Below are 15,005 nucleotides of genomic sequence, written 5' to 3'. Positions count from 1 at the left end.
CTATCTCACAAATAATTTCTTCATTCTTTTCTATAATTCTCACGGTCTTCCTCAAGGGACATTCGTTTGATTTGTGTCCTAGTTGATTACATTTGAAACACTTCCCCACATTAGGTTTGCAATATGGATTTTCTATTCTCCTTACTTCTTTATCTTTTCCTACCATCTCTATTGCCTTGTTTCTTTTGTATTGGTTGTTGTTCTTGCTGCTATGATCTTCATACTCTTTCGTATACTCAACATAATTATTATTCTTATAGTTCCTCCAGCTTCGATCATGTTCCATTGGCTCGGCCTATAAGGCCATGTTCTTCACCTCAGATAAAGTTTGAATAACTTGCACCCCAATGCCGTCTTCGAGTGTTGGGCTTAATCTCTCTAAATACCTCATAACTTGTTGCCCTTCTGACTCAAGGAGGTTGTTTCTCTTAGCCAGTCTCATGAATTCTGCAGTATATTCATGGACAAACCGATTACCCTATTGACAACATTGGTATTGTTGAAACATACTTTGCTCAAAATCTGGGGATAGAGACTCATCTTCAATAAATATTTCATCATGTATCAGGTTTGAATAGGACATTTACCTTCTTGTTCTCTTCTAGACTGAATTTGTTCCCACCATACAGATTCTTGCCCTTTCAAATGGCATGTTACTATTCAAGCTTGCTTCTCTAGAGGAGTCTCCATGTAGTCAAAGAATTTGTCAATTTCTACAATTAAATCCAAAAATTCTTCTATGACTAGGCTTCCATTGAAAGACGGGATATCCACCCTTAACCGGAAATCTCCAGCATCCCTTTCAATTAGTCTATAATTATTTCTTGCCCTCTAGCCCTCATATGGTTGATGATGACCAAACCAATTTAGTTCAAAATTGTCTTCTTCCTTTGAATCGCCATCGTAGACAATCTGTCTACGGATAGGAACAGGACCAAGTCTGTCAATAAGATCACCACAAGGCGACTCCACTCCTGGCCTTCCATTGTCATTGCATCTCCTTTGTGCATCAATTTGTAGAGCATCCAGACGATCTATAATTTCTTCAAAGGCTCCTCAAAACACCAGAATTTGAGATCCATCCGTTGCTCCAAATATCGTCCAATCGTTGCAATGCTTTGTCCCCTTGCAAAGGGGCTCTAGCCTCCTGATCATCATCACGAAGACCATCACCGACACCACCAGTTGACATCCTATCTCTGATACAACCTGACGAAGCAGATAACTACTTCTAACCCAAGATTTCACTCAAAATAGAGTAAACAAGAACATTAAAATTTCAATAGATCGATTCTCTTTCACAAACCCTAAAACAAGTTTTATAAAGACCTAGACTAAGGAAAAAATAGTAAATAATGATAAATTACTAGATAAATAAATAAACTAAAATAACTAATAAAGCTAAGATAATTATAAAATATTAAATAAAACTACTTTAAAGATTTAAATTAAAAAATCCTAAAATAATAAAGAGATTTTTTCTGTCATGCTGTGTCAGACTGTTTGGGAAGATAAAGCTAAAGAAAGAGGAGAACAAAGGGTGCCAATACTACTCACCATTGCATCCCTCGTATGATGAAACATTATTTTATCAAAAAAAATTTAAAACTTTTCTCTTCTTCATTTTATTTACATCATTGATGTTAAATAAGAATTATATACTAATATAGTAAAAAAAAAGTTATAAATGGAATATAAAAACTTTTTTTGGGTTTAGTTTAGGTATATACGTGGCTGAAAGTTTTTGATTTTGTGAAAAATAAAAATAAAAAATACTTTTTGAATTGTTTGTATATATATATTGGTCTTTGATCCATTGGTTTTTTTAAGCCACAAGATCTAACCTATTGTGGGGTAAAGTATCGGTTTCTAAAAATCACATACTTTAAACTAGTACAAGATGAGGTACAGGAGCCTATAAGGGATAGTCTCTCCCTAGTAAGTGTTTTTTTAGCTATATGTTTGTTCTTCTCCATCTCTTCTTTTGGAAAAGTTCATCTTAATTTTGATTTTGGATAATATATAGACATTTCACAATTTATTTAATATCAATGAATACTTAACCATGGATTAAGTAGTTTACTGGCTTTAATGGTGTAGGTTTCAAAGAGTTGTATGTAATTGTGAAAAGATATGCAAACGACATACACAAATACCTAAAACCTTCTGAAACATCTCTTCCACTCCTCCTTTTGAGCTCTTGCCATGGCCCCCTTGGGGCCGTCACCGCTGCCCCGACATGCTGCCACTAAGCTAGGCTCCTCCTAGACTAATGTTGTCAATTCTGGCCCTAAATCTGATCCTTTTGAGATCCCTACTCACCTGCAAAAGGAACACTTTGATAAACTGAAACTCCACTCAAAATCCTCTATCACTATTGATCATGATCTCTAGCATTTGGCCAGGGATACCATGCACACCTCACTGTATGCCAAGTTTCTTGGCAAAGCTCTTCCGCTAGATAAGGCGAAACTTGCCTTAGCAGATGCGTAGCGGGGCCTAGGAGCCTTCACTGTAGCTGACATTCCCAACTTTTATTATTACATCAGATGTGAATCCACGGAGATGCATGACCACCTTCTTTGAGACGGACCATGGTCGGTTGCTGGTCGCATCTTTCAACTCTCTCAGTTGTAGGAATCCTTCCAACAGGCCTTCAAGAAACTCTCCCTTGCTGCTCTTTGGATTCAAATCTTTCATCTCCTGATAAAGCTTTGGGGAGATGATATTTTGGAAATGGTAGCTTCAAAGTTCAGGAAAGTTCTTAAAGTTGACGACCATACATTAGATCGCTTGTGTGAGAAAGTTCGCCCGAGTTTTTGTAGAACTCGACCTAAGCAAGCCCCTCCTTCAGGGTACTTGGGTTAACTACGGTGAGTTCTCTGTCTTCGTCCATGTTTTATATGAGAAATTACCAATCTACTGTTACAGGCATGGGTTGATCGGACATAGCGAATCTCATTGTAACTCTGCCAGCAGTCCCTCACTTCAAGCTTCTCGTGTGCCTTTTTTCGTCCCTAACTAGGAGCAGGTATGCAAAGGAACTATGATGCAGGTTAATGTGGTTGGCAGAGCATAGGATGAAATGCCAAACATCACATATCCTCCTCCTCCGTCAACATTCTCAGATGGTGATTACGGCCCTTGGCTCAAACCTAAGCCTTGCAGGCTGTCATCCTATAGTCGAGCCAAGGTAGAGGAGATGGATGTGGTTGTAGCTCCGGTCGTCTTGTTGACTGAAACCCTAACCTTAACCAGAAATGTTTCGTTGGAGATGATGAACTATCGATCGATGCGTGGCCTCCTGCATGGAAGCTTCCCTCATATGTGGTGAGCTCTTCACCTACTTTACCTCCACATGGCAGCTCTTCTGTATGGAGGGCACTCTCTTTATTCTGCTAGAACATTGATTCCTCTGTTGCATAATCCCGGGGACTCATTGGTCCTTGTACCCATCAAATCCCTCACCAGTTCAGATTTGCCAATCGCTAATGATCTCTCTGTCCGTCCTGAGGCGACACCACATTCTTTTTGCTACCTGACCTGACAAGGGTAAGTCCCCATGTACTGAGATGCCCACTAATTCTCAAACATGGGAATCCGCCTGTTGGAACTCCTAACAACAAACCTTTGCCTCGCTCCAAGGAAGAGATCCCTACCTCTGAGCCTTTGCTTATCTCATCCATAAAACTCCTCCCACCTTCTGATGCTTCAAACCTGGCGGACCAGCACCTCTTGTTGGTAAACAAGGTTATGTACTTTCTTTCCCGGGGAGACCAAAATGTAGAAGATATGTAAGAGACAACCTCTGAGGACTCTGGTTCCTACCAAGAACCTGACGATGACATGATCCTCTGCCATTATCAGAAAGACATAAAGCTAGAAGCTCTAGCAAGACGAGAGTCTTCGTAGAACGACACAAAATTAAAAAAAAAAAAGGAGAAGTTCTCTTAACTCTTAAACTCTTTTCTCTAGTTTCCTTTATCCTATTTTTATGATGAGTCTTAAAATCTTTACCTAGAACTACAGGGGGTTGTCCAATTCCTGTACTGTTAACTTTCTTCTCAACTCCATGAATATTCACAAACCAAACTTCTTCTATTTAGTTGAAACCAAGACTAAATCTTCTCGCATCCACCGGTTCTGTGACATGTTAACCTCTAGATGGGAATGGGCGTTCATCCCATCTAATGGTCTCTCTGGAGTTATTATTGTTCTCTAGAGCCAGCATATTGATATGGGCCCCCTGTGGTCGTTTCTCGGCTTGCCCTCCATCTAGTTATTTCTAACTCCAAAGGCTCTTGGATTCTCACTACTGTGTACAACTTCAGGTGCTTTCTGAACATAAATTTCTTTGGAATTCCCTCTCAGGTATCTCTCATCTTAACTCTCCCTGGCTTCTCAATGGTTATTTTAATGCTATACTTAGTGCGGATGACCATAGAGGGGTTCATTCCATTGCTACTCCTCGAAAGCTAGTTTTTTTCATCCTTTATCTTAAATAATAACTTGCATGATCTTGGTTTTGTTGGTCCCTGCTTCACCTGGTGTTATAACCAAAAAGGATTAGCGTGAAGATAGGCCCGACTTGATAATTTTCTGGCAAATTCAAATTGGTTTGTTCATTTTAAATTCTTCTCTAACAACCATCTTCCCTGTCTTAACTCTGACCACTCTCCTTTGCTTCTCAACGCTCACAACTCTCCTCATCCTCCTAAAAAGTTTTTTGCTTTGAAAATTTTTGGCTCAACTACGAGGGCTGCCATGATAGTATCATTTCAGCTTGGAATGTTACTTCTCATGCTAACCCCCTGTGCACTCTTTTTCTCACTCTCTCACTCGTACCAAATTTAATATTCTTAGGTGGCACTGCTTGAGTATCTCTCACATTGAGGCTGAATTAAAGCATATTGAGCATAAAATCCTTGCCATTGACATCCCCTCTGCTCCCTCTTTCGATGATTGGCAAGCAACCTAGCTCCGTGCTATCAGAAATCGCCACAGTGCCTTTCTCAAACAAAAAACTATCTATTGGGCTCAACGTGCTAAAAACTAGAGGCTTAATAATGGAGACCTTAACTCCAGCTTTTTCCATAGCTCTTTCAAAATTCATCATTATCGGAACTGTGTGCAAGCAATGAAAGATATCTCGGATAATATCCTATATGCTCATTCCGATATTGAAAATTGTTTCCTTAATTTCTACAAAAATCTCTGGTCCTCCTCCTTTGATTTTAATCTTGATTCTCTGTTGAATGCCATGCCTGATGACCTTCTAGCTCTTTGCATGGAAGATTATGATGTTCTTATTAGACCTATTACTAAACAAGAGGTCTACAAAACTTTAACTTCCATGCCTAGGGGCAAAAGCCCGGTCCAGATGGTCTCAATGTGGATTTTTACGTGTTCTATTGGAATATTTTAGGAGATCCTCTGTTTAAAGCTATCTCTTTTTTCTTTGAAACTGCCAACCTTCCTCACTCTTTGGGTAAAACTTTCATAGCTTTGATTCCCAAAAAAGACAACCTTGTTTTGGTTTCGGATTTTAGACCGATCTCCCTTTGTAATGTCTGCAATAAAATCATTGTCAAAATTTTTGCCAACCATTTACATTATGCCATCCATGAACTTGTTGGGCCTGAGCAAAATGGGTTTATTCCGGGGTGTGGCACTTCCGATAATGTAATCACAGCCTTGGAAATAGCTTATAGTTTGGAATTTGACAATACCACCCTCCCTAAGATGATCATTAAAGTAGACATCGAAAAAGCCTTTGACACCATTGAGTTGCTACCTATTGTTGTAACCCTCTAGAAAATGAACTTCCTTGACCGTTGGATTCTTTGGATCCAGGCATGTCTCTCTTCTGCTACCTTTTCCATTTTGATTAATAGTCATCAGTCCCCCTGGTTCTCCAGTAGCAGGGGTGTTAGACAAGGTGACCCCCTTTCTTCTTTGCTCTTCCTTCTTACTTCACAGACTATTTCTGCTATCCTCAACAAGGCCTTATCTCTCAATCTTGTCCTTGGGTTTAGCAGCAGCCTTCCAAGAAATTTCAACCATCTTATGTTTACAGATGATCTCATCATTATCACCATGGCCTCTAGGAAAACTATTAGAAATTGTCTCCTTTGTCTCAATATGTACCATAATCTCATTGGGTAAAGGACAAATCTTAATAAATCCACGATCTTTGTCCCTTCTTGGTGCAACCCTAGGATTGCTAAAGCGATCTCTAGAATCCTTGGCATTAAATTGGGTCAGTTCCCTTTCCTCTACCTAGGAGTCCCCATCTCTCCCAAAAAACTTCTCATCAATCAGCTATCTTTCTTGCCTAGTAGAGTCAACTCAGCCATCCACTCCTGGAATCAATCCTCCATTTCCACTGCAGGTCGAGTTTTCCTCCTGAATAGCACTATTTTTGTGATTCCTATCTACTTCCTCTTTGTTATGAATCTTCCTAAGACTATCATGGATTCTATTTCCAAACTGGTTAGGAACTTTCTCTAGAATATGAATGGCAATATTAGTGGCTTCCACTCGGTGGGATAGATCACTTCTACTCTTAACAAATTAGAGGGAGGGCTTGGTATTCGATGTCTCAACCATGCTCAACATGCTTTCATGGCCAAAATATTTTTGTAATTCTTAATTATGGCGTTAAGATCTGGATTGATATTTTCAAACTCAAATATAAGGATTGGCACCCGTGGAACTTTGGTAGAATCAACTCCTCTTCTTGGTTCTTCAAATCTATTTGTTGTTCTACTAATTTCATCAAACCTCACAGCAAATTCTCACAGCTAACCTCTCATGTTTAAATTTGATGAATGATCCCTAGTTGCTAGATATCTCGATCTCTCACAAACCCACTTTCTTAAACATGGAGATTCAAATTGATGATGTCCAAATCTCTAAGATTTTTTATGGAAAAACCTTCCAGGCTTCCTCCTGACATTGTTGTTTGGGGAAAATCAGGATTTGGATTGGATTAGCAGGATCCAAATTGACTCCACCTTAGACAACACTTGGGGATGATATTGGGGATGTGACAATTACAAATGATGGAGCAACAATTCTCAAGATGTTAGAAGTTGAGCATCCAGCTGCCAAGGTTCTCGTGGAGTTAGCCGAGCTTCAAGACAAGGAAGTTGGAGATGGGACCACCTCTGTGGTTATCATATCATCAGAATTACTTAAGAGAGCCAATGATCTTGTGAGAAACAAGATACATCCAACATCTATAATTAGTGGATACAGGCTTGCGATGAGGGAAGCCTGCAAATATGTTGATGAAAAGTTGGCTGTAAATGTTGAAAAGCTTGGAAAAGATTCCCTTATTAACTGTGCCAAAACCAGCATGTCTTCAAAACTGATTGCCAGTGACAATGATTTCTTTTCCAATTTGGTTGTAGATGTTGTCCAAGCAGTGAAGACAACTAATGCTCGAGGGGAAGTTAAATATCCAATCAAGGGCATAAACATTCTTAAAGCTCATGGTAAAAGTGCAAGAGATAGCTTTTTGCTGAATGGCTATGCTTTGAACACTGGCCGTGCTGCGCAAGGGATACCTACTCGTGTGGCGCCCGCAAAAATTGCCTGTCTTGATTTTAATCTTCAGAAGATAAAGATGCAAATGGGTGTCCAACTGCTAGTTTCTGATCCAAGAGAACTGGAAAAAATAAGGCAAAGAGAATCTGACATAACAAAGGAGCGAATTGAGAAACTTTTGAAGGCTGGAGCTAATGTCGTCTTGACAACGAAAGGGATTTATGATATGTCACTTAAGTACTTTGGGGAGGCTGGAGCTATTGCTGTCCGAAGGGTGCGAAAAGAGGATTTACGTCATGTTGCCAAGACTACTGGTGCAACTGTGGTTTCCACTTTTGCTGACATGGAAGGAGAACCGAGAGAGAGTTTGAAGACAAAGAAAAAGGAGAGGAAGAAGGTAGAACCGGAGAGAAAGCAGAGAAGAGGAAGGAGGAAAGAAGACCTACAAAGGAGCCAGAGAAGAGAAAGAAGATCTTAAGAAGACGAGAGAAGAAGGTGTTCATCTCTTTCCCCATATCACAATATATATATATATATCGCACCCGTTGCCGCTGCTACTGCCGTCGTTGCTGCCTAAAGCCATGCTGCAAGTTGCCCTTGTTGCTGTTTATATCCTTTACTCTGTCACTGGAGAAAGCATTGAAGCTAATGTTGTTGCTTCCAGAGAGAGAGATAGACTGGCGAAGAAGGTGATACTAGTCCTCAAAGAAGATAGAAGAATCGAGACGATGATAGCCGTCGCTGCCATCATTGCTACCACTGTCGTCGTCGCTGCTGTCTCACTACAAGATAAGAGGAGGCTAAGAACAATCAGACTCCTAGTTAGACCTCAAAAGCATCGATTGACTGCATTCGCTCTGCCTCCACGAAAGTCCTCGAGGATGATCCCATGAAGGTCCAGGCCTAGTTTGCCTAGGCAACAGTTGGCCACTGCAAATAAAGAGAAGAAAATCCATGCATGCAAACAAATTCTTGGCCTCATGTTTCATATGCTTCGGTTCTCATCTCATCGGCTTCACTTTTGCCCGAGAAGACGAAGGAAGAACAACAACGGCGAAGATCTTAGTTCGAACATCCGTTCTCATGCTCTTGGAGGACTATGCCGAGGACTGTAATGGTTCCCTTCCAAGCTCGTTGCAAGCTTTCAAAGTCATCGTTTGCATGCTGCTGTTTGCTCATGTGAAAAGATCATGATCTAGACACTGTATTGATCCTAGGTGCATTCCGGAAAGCCATCACTGATGTCAACAATCACAGCTTTTGAAGGAAGCATTAGCTTGATGATTGCCAGAAAGGAATTCGTGGTGAGAAAGAAAGAAAAAGTTGTGGTGCTTTCAACCAGATTATATATATAATGGAAAAAATAAATTCCCTACTCACATTTCCATTTACAACAAATGAAGTTTTCTCTTTTTTTTTTTGTTTTTTTTTATTAATTCCATTTGCCGTGTGCATGACCGATGCCGGGTCATATAATGTTGGGTTGCATAAACAAAGGGGTTTGGATTCTTCTTTTTAATGCACATAAGTGTACATGTTTCTCATTCATATATATATATATATATATATATATTACAACATTCTCATCTACTACTTTGTATGCACTTCAATATATATGATCTTCTTTATAAACAACATCATCACAAACCCTTTTTTTATCATGCTTCTACTTGAATTTCCATGCATGGCTATAATGAATACAATTACACCAAAGCATTCTCTTTTCCTCATCCTTTATATTATATTAACAGTAACATCTCTCACAAGTTGTATAAAAGATTTAGAATCACATGGCTTGGACATCAAAATTTTACCACCTAGCAGACAACACCGTTCATCTCTATTTTAAAACTTATAGTTGCTGAAGTGCTTAACCTTGAATTTTCAGCTCCTTTAATATGATCGTATGAAACAAACTCAACATCTTGCTCCTTAGCTTTCTTCTTGAGCATTTCTCTGTCTTTCTCAACTTTGGGTCCTTCTGTGTATAGCAGTTCAGTCCTTTTAATTTATTCATACACTTGATGTTAAGGAGTGCCACCTCTGCGGACTTATTAAGACCATAACTAACCAGTGGCTTCCTGCTTTCATCCTTGTATACATTAATCACTTCTCGATTATTAAACTGAATCAGTGACTCAAGATCGAGCTTCTTCGCCTTTGATGTTTGACATTATACAATCTTCACTTCATTGTTGTCATCTTCATCTTCATTTTCTAAGCCCTTCTCTAATTTTGAAAATATGTGTATTGATGTTCCACCTCCAAGATGGCATGGTGTTAATACTTTGTGTGACATGAAACTTTTGAAGGAAATAGCTCTCTTTCTACCACTAGCCTCTTGGCTTTAATGTACACAAGCTTCAGTTCACTTGGCAAGTTTGTTGGTGTTATTATTTTTATATCTTTCTCATATGGTTTTTATCATCAATATATCCTTGCTTCATGTTTTCGGTCTTGGTGCACGCTTGCCCTAACTTTTTCCATAGCAACAGATCACGAATATCTTCCGGCGATCATCATATTTGTTGCTCTCATCAGACCATCATGGAAGAATAGCAGCATTCATTGAGATTGTCAAACTTGGTCTTGGTCATATGATCCTAGGAAGAGTAGTGTCCCCTTGGTTGGTCATCTCACTTTCAGTCCATCAGCACAATTTGAAACCCATCGTTGTCCATCGAATTCGGATCCGGCATCGCATTACTCTTCTTTTTCCCACTTTTTCTTTCTTTCTCACCACGAATTCCTTTCTGGCAATCATCAAGCTAATGCTTCCTTCAAAGCTGTGATTGTTGACATCAGTGATGGCTTTCCGGAATGCACCTAGGATCAATACAGTGTCTAGATCATGATCTTTTCACACGAGCAAACAGCAGCATGCAGACGATGACTTTGAAAGCTTGCAACGAGCTTGGAAGGGAACCATTACAGTCCTCGGCATAGTCCTCCAAGAGCATGAGAACGGATCTTCGAACTAAGATCTTCGCCGTTGTTGTTCTTCCTTCGTCTTCTCAGGCAAAAGTGAAGCCGATGAGATGAGAACCGAAGCATATAAAACATGAGGCCAAGAATTTGTTTGCATGCATGGATTTTCTTCTCTTTACGTGCAGTGGCCAACTGTTGCCTAGGCAAACTTGACCTGGACCTTCATGGGATAATCCTTGAGGACCTTCGTGGAGGCAGAGCGAATGCAGTCAATTGATGCTTTTGAGGTCTAACTAGGAGTCTGATTGTTCTTAGCCTCCTCTCATCTTGTAGTGAGACAGCAGCGACGACGACAGTGGTAGCAACGGCGGCAGCGGCGGCTATCATCGTCTCGATTCTTCTATCTTCTTTGAGGACTAGTATCACCTTCTTCGCCAGTCTATCTCTCTCTCTGGAAGCAACAACATTAGCTTCAATGCTTTCTCCAGTGACAGAGTAAAGGATATAAACAGCAACAAGGGCAACTTGCAGCATGGCTTTAGGCAGCAACGACGGCAGTAGCAGCGGCAACGGGTGCGATATATATATATATTGTGATATGGGGAAAGAGATGAACACCTTCTCTCGTCTTCTTAAGATCTTCTTTCTCTTCTCTGGCTCCTTTGCAGGTCTTCTTTCCTCCTTCCTCTTCTCTGCTTTCTCTCCGGTTCTACCTTCTTCCTCTCCTTTTTCTTCGTCTTCAACCTCTCTCCAGGTTCTCCTTCCCCTTTCTTCTCTCGCATTAGTCCTCTTTTAAAGATTTCACGGGCGGTTGCATTGATCATGAAGCGACGCGTCGGTTATGAGGCAACGTGGAGCGGTTCCACATGAGCATGACGGCCACGATGAACATATATATTCTTTATATTTTATTTATTTATTTATTTTATTTTATATAGTTATTTTTTTATAATTTTTTTAAATTTTTTTTAATAATTAGATATATTATAATTATATACTAAATATTAAAAATTTATATTTGGTTGATCGTGGGGCGACCACGCCCCACGCCCCACTTTTTTTAAAACTGCATTTTTTTAAATTTTTTTTAATAATTAGATATATTATATATTATATTATTTTATTATCTTTATCTGAATATATATTTATTCATTATATATATATTCAGATAAAGATAATAAAATTAAAGTAAATATAATTGTAACAATAAAAGGAAAATATAAATAAAAATAAATAGATAAAATAAATAAATAAATAAATAAATAAATAAAAATCTAAAAAAAGAGAGATAAAGATAATAAATAAAATTTAAAAAAATAATAAAATATATAAAATAAAAATCAAATGAAGATAAAATAAATTAAAATAATAAATTAAAATAATAATATATAAATATAATAAATTAAAATAAAATAAAAATGCAATTTAAAAAAAAGTGGGGCGTGGGGCATGGTCGCCCCACGATCAACCAAACATAAATTTTTAATATTTAATATATATTTATAATATATATAATTATTAAAAATAAAATTAAAAAAAATTATAAAAAAATAAATATATAAAATAAATAAATAAATAAATAAATAAATAAAATATAAAGAATATATATGTTCGTCGTGGCCGTCATGCTCATGTGGAACCGCTCCACGTTGCCTCATAACCGATGCGTCGCTTCACGATCAATGCAACCGCCCGTGAAATCTTTAAAAGAGGACGAAGGCGAGAGAAGAAAGGGGAAGGAGAACCGGGAGAGAGTTTGAAGACGAAGAAAAAAGAGAGGAAGAAGGTAGAACCGGAGAGAAAGCAGAGAAGAGGAAGGAGGAAAGAAGACCTGCAAAAGAGACAGAGAAGAGAAAGATGATCTGAAGATGACGAGAGAAGGCGTTCATCTCTTTCCCCATATCACAATATATATATATCGCACCCGTTGCCGCTGCTATTGCCGTCGTTGCTGCCTAAAGCCATGCTGCAAGTTGCCCTTGTTGCTATTTATATCCTTTACTCTGTCACTGGAGAAAGCATTGAAGCTAATGTTGTTGCTTCCAGAGAGAGAGAAAGACTGGCGAAGAAGGTGATACTACTCCTCAAAGAAGATAGAAGAATCGAGACGATGATAGCCGTCGCTGCCATCATTGCTACCACTGTCGTCGTCGCTGCTGTCTCACTACAAGATGAGAGGAGGCTAAGAACAATCAGACTCCTAGTTAGACCTCAAAAGCATCGATTGACTGCATTCGCTCTGCCTCCACGAAAGTCCTCGAGGATGATCCCATGAAGGTCCAGGCCTAGTTTGCCTAGGCAACAGTTGGCCACTGCAAATAAAGAGAAGAAAATCCATGCATGCAAAAAAATTCTTGGCCTCATGTTTCATATGCTTCGGTTCTCATCTCATCGGCTTCACTTTTGCCCGAGAAGACGAAAGAAGAACAACAACGGCGAAGATCTTAGTTCGAACATCCGTTCTCATGCTCTTGGAGGACTATGCCGAGGACTGTAATGGTTCCCTTCCAAGCTCGTTGCAAGCTTTCAAAGTCATCGTCTGCATGCTGCTGTTTGCTCGTGTGAAAAGATCATGATCTAGACACTGTATTGATCCTAGGTGCATTCCGGAAAGCCATCACTGATGTCGACAATCACAGCTTTTGAAGGAAGCATTAGCTTGATGATTGCCAGAAAGGAATTCGTGGTGAGAAAGAAAGAAAAAGTGGGAAAAAGAAGAGTAATGCGATGCCGGATCCGAATTCGATGGACAACGATGGGTTTCAAATTGTGCTGATGGACTGAAAGTGAGATGACCAACCAAGGGGACACTACTCTTCCTAGGATCATATGACCAAGACCAAGTTTGACAATCTCAATGAATGCTGCTATTCTTCCATGATGGTCTGATGAGAGCAACAAATATGATGATCGCCAGAAGATATTCGTGATCTGTTGCTATGGAAAAGTTGGGCAAGGGCTGTGCAGCCGCACTGAAACATGAAGCAAGGATATATTGATGATAAAACCATATGAGAAAGATATAAAAATAATAACACCAACAAACTTGCCAAGTGAACTGAAGCTTGTGTACATTAAAGCCAAGAGGCTAGTGGTAGAAAGAGAGCTATTTCCTTCAAAAGTTTCATGTCACACAAAGTATTAACACCATGCCATCTTGGAGGTGGAACATCAATACACATATTTTCAAAATTAGAGAAGGGCTTAGAAAATGAAGATGAAGATGACAACAATGAAGTGAAGATTGTATAATGTCAAACATCAAAGGCGAAGAAGCTCGATCTTGAGTCACTGATTCAGTTTAATAATCGAGAAGTGATTAATGTATACAAGGATGAAAGCAGGAAGCCACTGGTTAGTTATGGTCTTAATAAGTCCGCAGAGGTGGCACTCCTTAACATCAAGTGTATGAATAAATTAAAAGGACTGAACTGCTATACACAGAAGGACCCAAAGTTGAGAAAGACAGAGAAATGCTCAAGAAGAAAGCTAAGGAGCAAGATGTTGAGTTTGTTTCATACGATCATATTAAAGGAGCTGAAAATTCAAGGTTAAGAACTTCAGCAACTATAAGTTTTAAAATAGAGATGAACGGTGTTGTCTGCTAGGTGGTACAATTCTGATGTCCAAGCCATGTGATTCTAAATCTTTTATACAACTTGTGAGAGGTGTTACTGTTAATATAATATAAAGGATGAGGAAAAGAGAATGCTTTGGTGTAATTGTATTCATTATAGCCATGCATGGAAATTCAAGTAGAAGCTTGATAAAAAAAAAAGGGGTTGTGATGATGTTGTTTATAAAGAAGATCATATATATTGAAGTGCATACAAAGGCAGTGGATGAGAATGTTGTAATATATATATATATATATATATGAATGAGAAGCATGTACACTTATGTGCATTAAAAGAAGAATCCAAACCCCTTTGTTTAAAAATAAATAAATAAATGCAACCCAACATTATATGACCCGGCATCGGTCATGCACATGGCAAATGGAATTAATAAAAAAAAAAAAGAGATAGAAAACTTCATTTGTTGTAAATGGAAATGTGAGTAGGGAATTTATTTTTTCCATTATATATATAATCTGGTTGAAAGCACCACAACTTATATAAAAAAATGATTAAGAAATGATGGGAGATCTCTGACAAATGACCAAGTGTTGTATATTATATATATATATATATACTTGCAACCAGCATTATGGGAATAGTGGAGCTCTTCTTTCCATGCAATTGCATGCCACTGATGATATACTTGGAGACTCACAACTCATCATCAAACAAGTCGAAGGAGAATACAAAGTATACAAAGCTGAACTTTTTAAATACTATAAGAAGGTCAAAATGTTAATGAAGAAAATCCCCCAAGTGCAGTTGAGCAGGTTTCCAAGATCAGAAAATGGAGAAGCTGACTCTTTGGCAAGAATAGCGAAAGAGCTTGCAAATCCAGATCATGATGAAGTTCAAATCACTATAAGAAATAGAAGACCCATAAGTACAGTTCTCAGTGATGTTGAA

At 38.7% G+C, this 15,005-nt stretch overlaps 1 protein-coding gene across 1 annotated transcript in view; it reads left to right on the top strand.

The window, feature by feature from the left end:
• Nucleotides 1–8,029, top strand: part of LOC120273194 (T-complex protein 1 subunit alpha-like) — a 51,150-nt gene extending 43,121 nt beyond the window's left edge. Inside the window, exon 4 of the mRNA XM_039279830.1 lies at nt 7,022–8,029. Coding sequence (XP_039135764.1) covers nt 7,022–8,029 — 1,008 coding nt within the window. The remainder of the gene's footprint in view (nt 1–7,021) is intronic.
• Nucleotides 8,030–15,005: the final 6,976 nt, after the last annotated feature.

The sequence above is a fragment of the Dioscorea cayenensis genome, chromosome 12 (genome assembly GCF_009730915.1).
Source record: "Dioscorea cayenensis subsp. rotundata cultivar TDr96_F1 chromosome 12, TDr96_F1_v2_PseudoChromosome.rev07_lg8_w22 25.fasta, whole genome shotgun sequence".
Lineage (NCBI taxonomy): Eukaryota > Viridiplantae > Streptophyta > Magnoliopsida > Dioscoreales > Dioscoreaceae > Dioscorea > Dioscorea cayenensis.
This window is presented reverse-complemented; position numbering and strand designations above follow the sequence as displayed.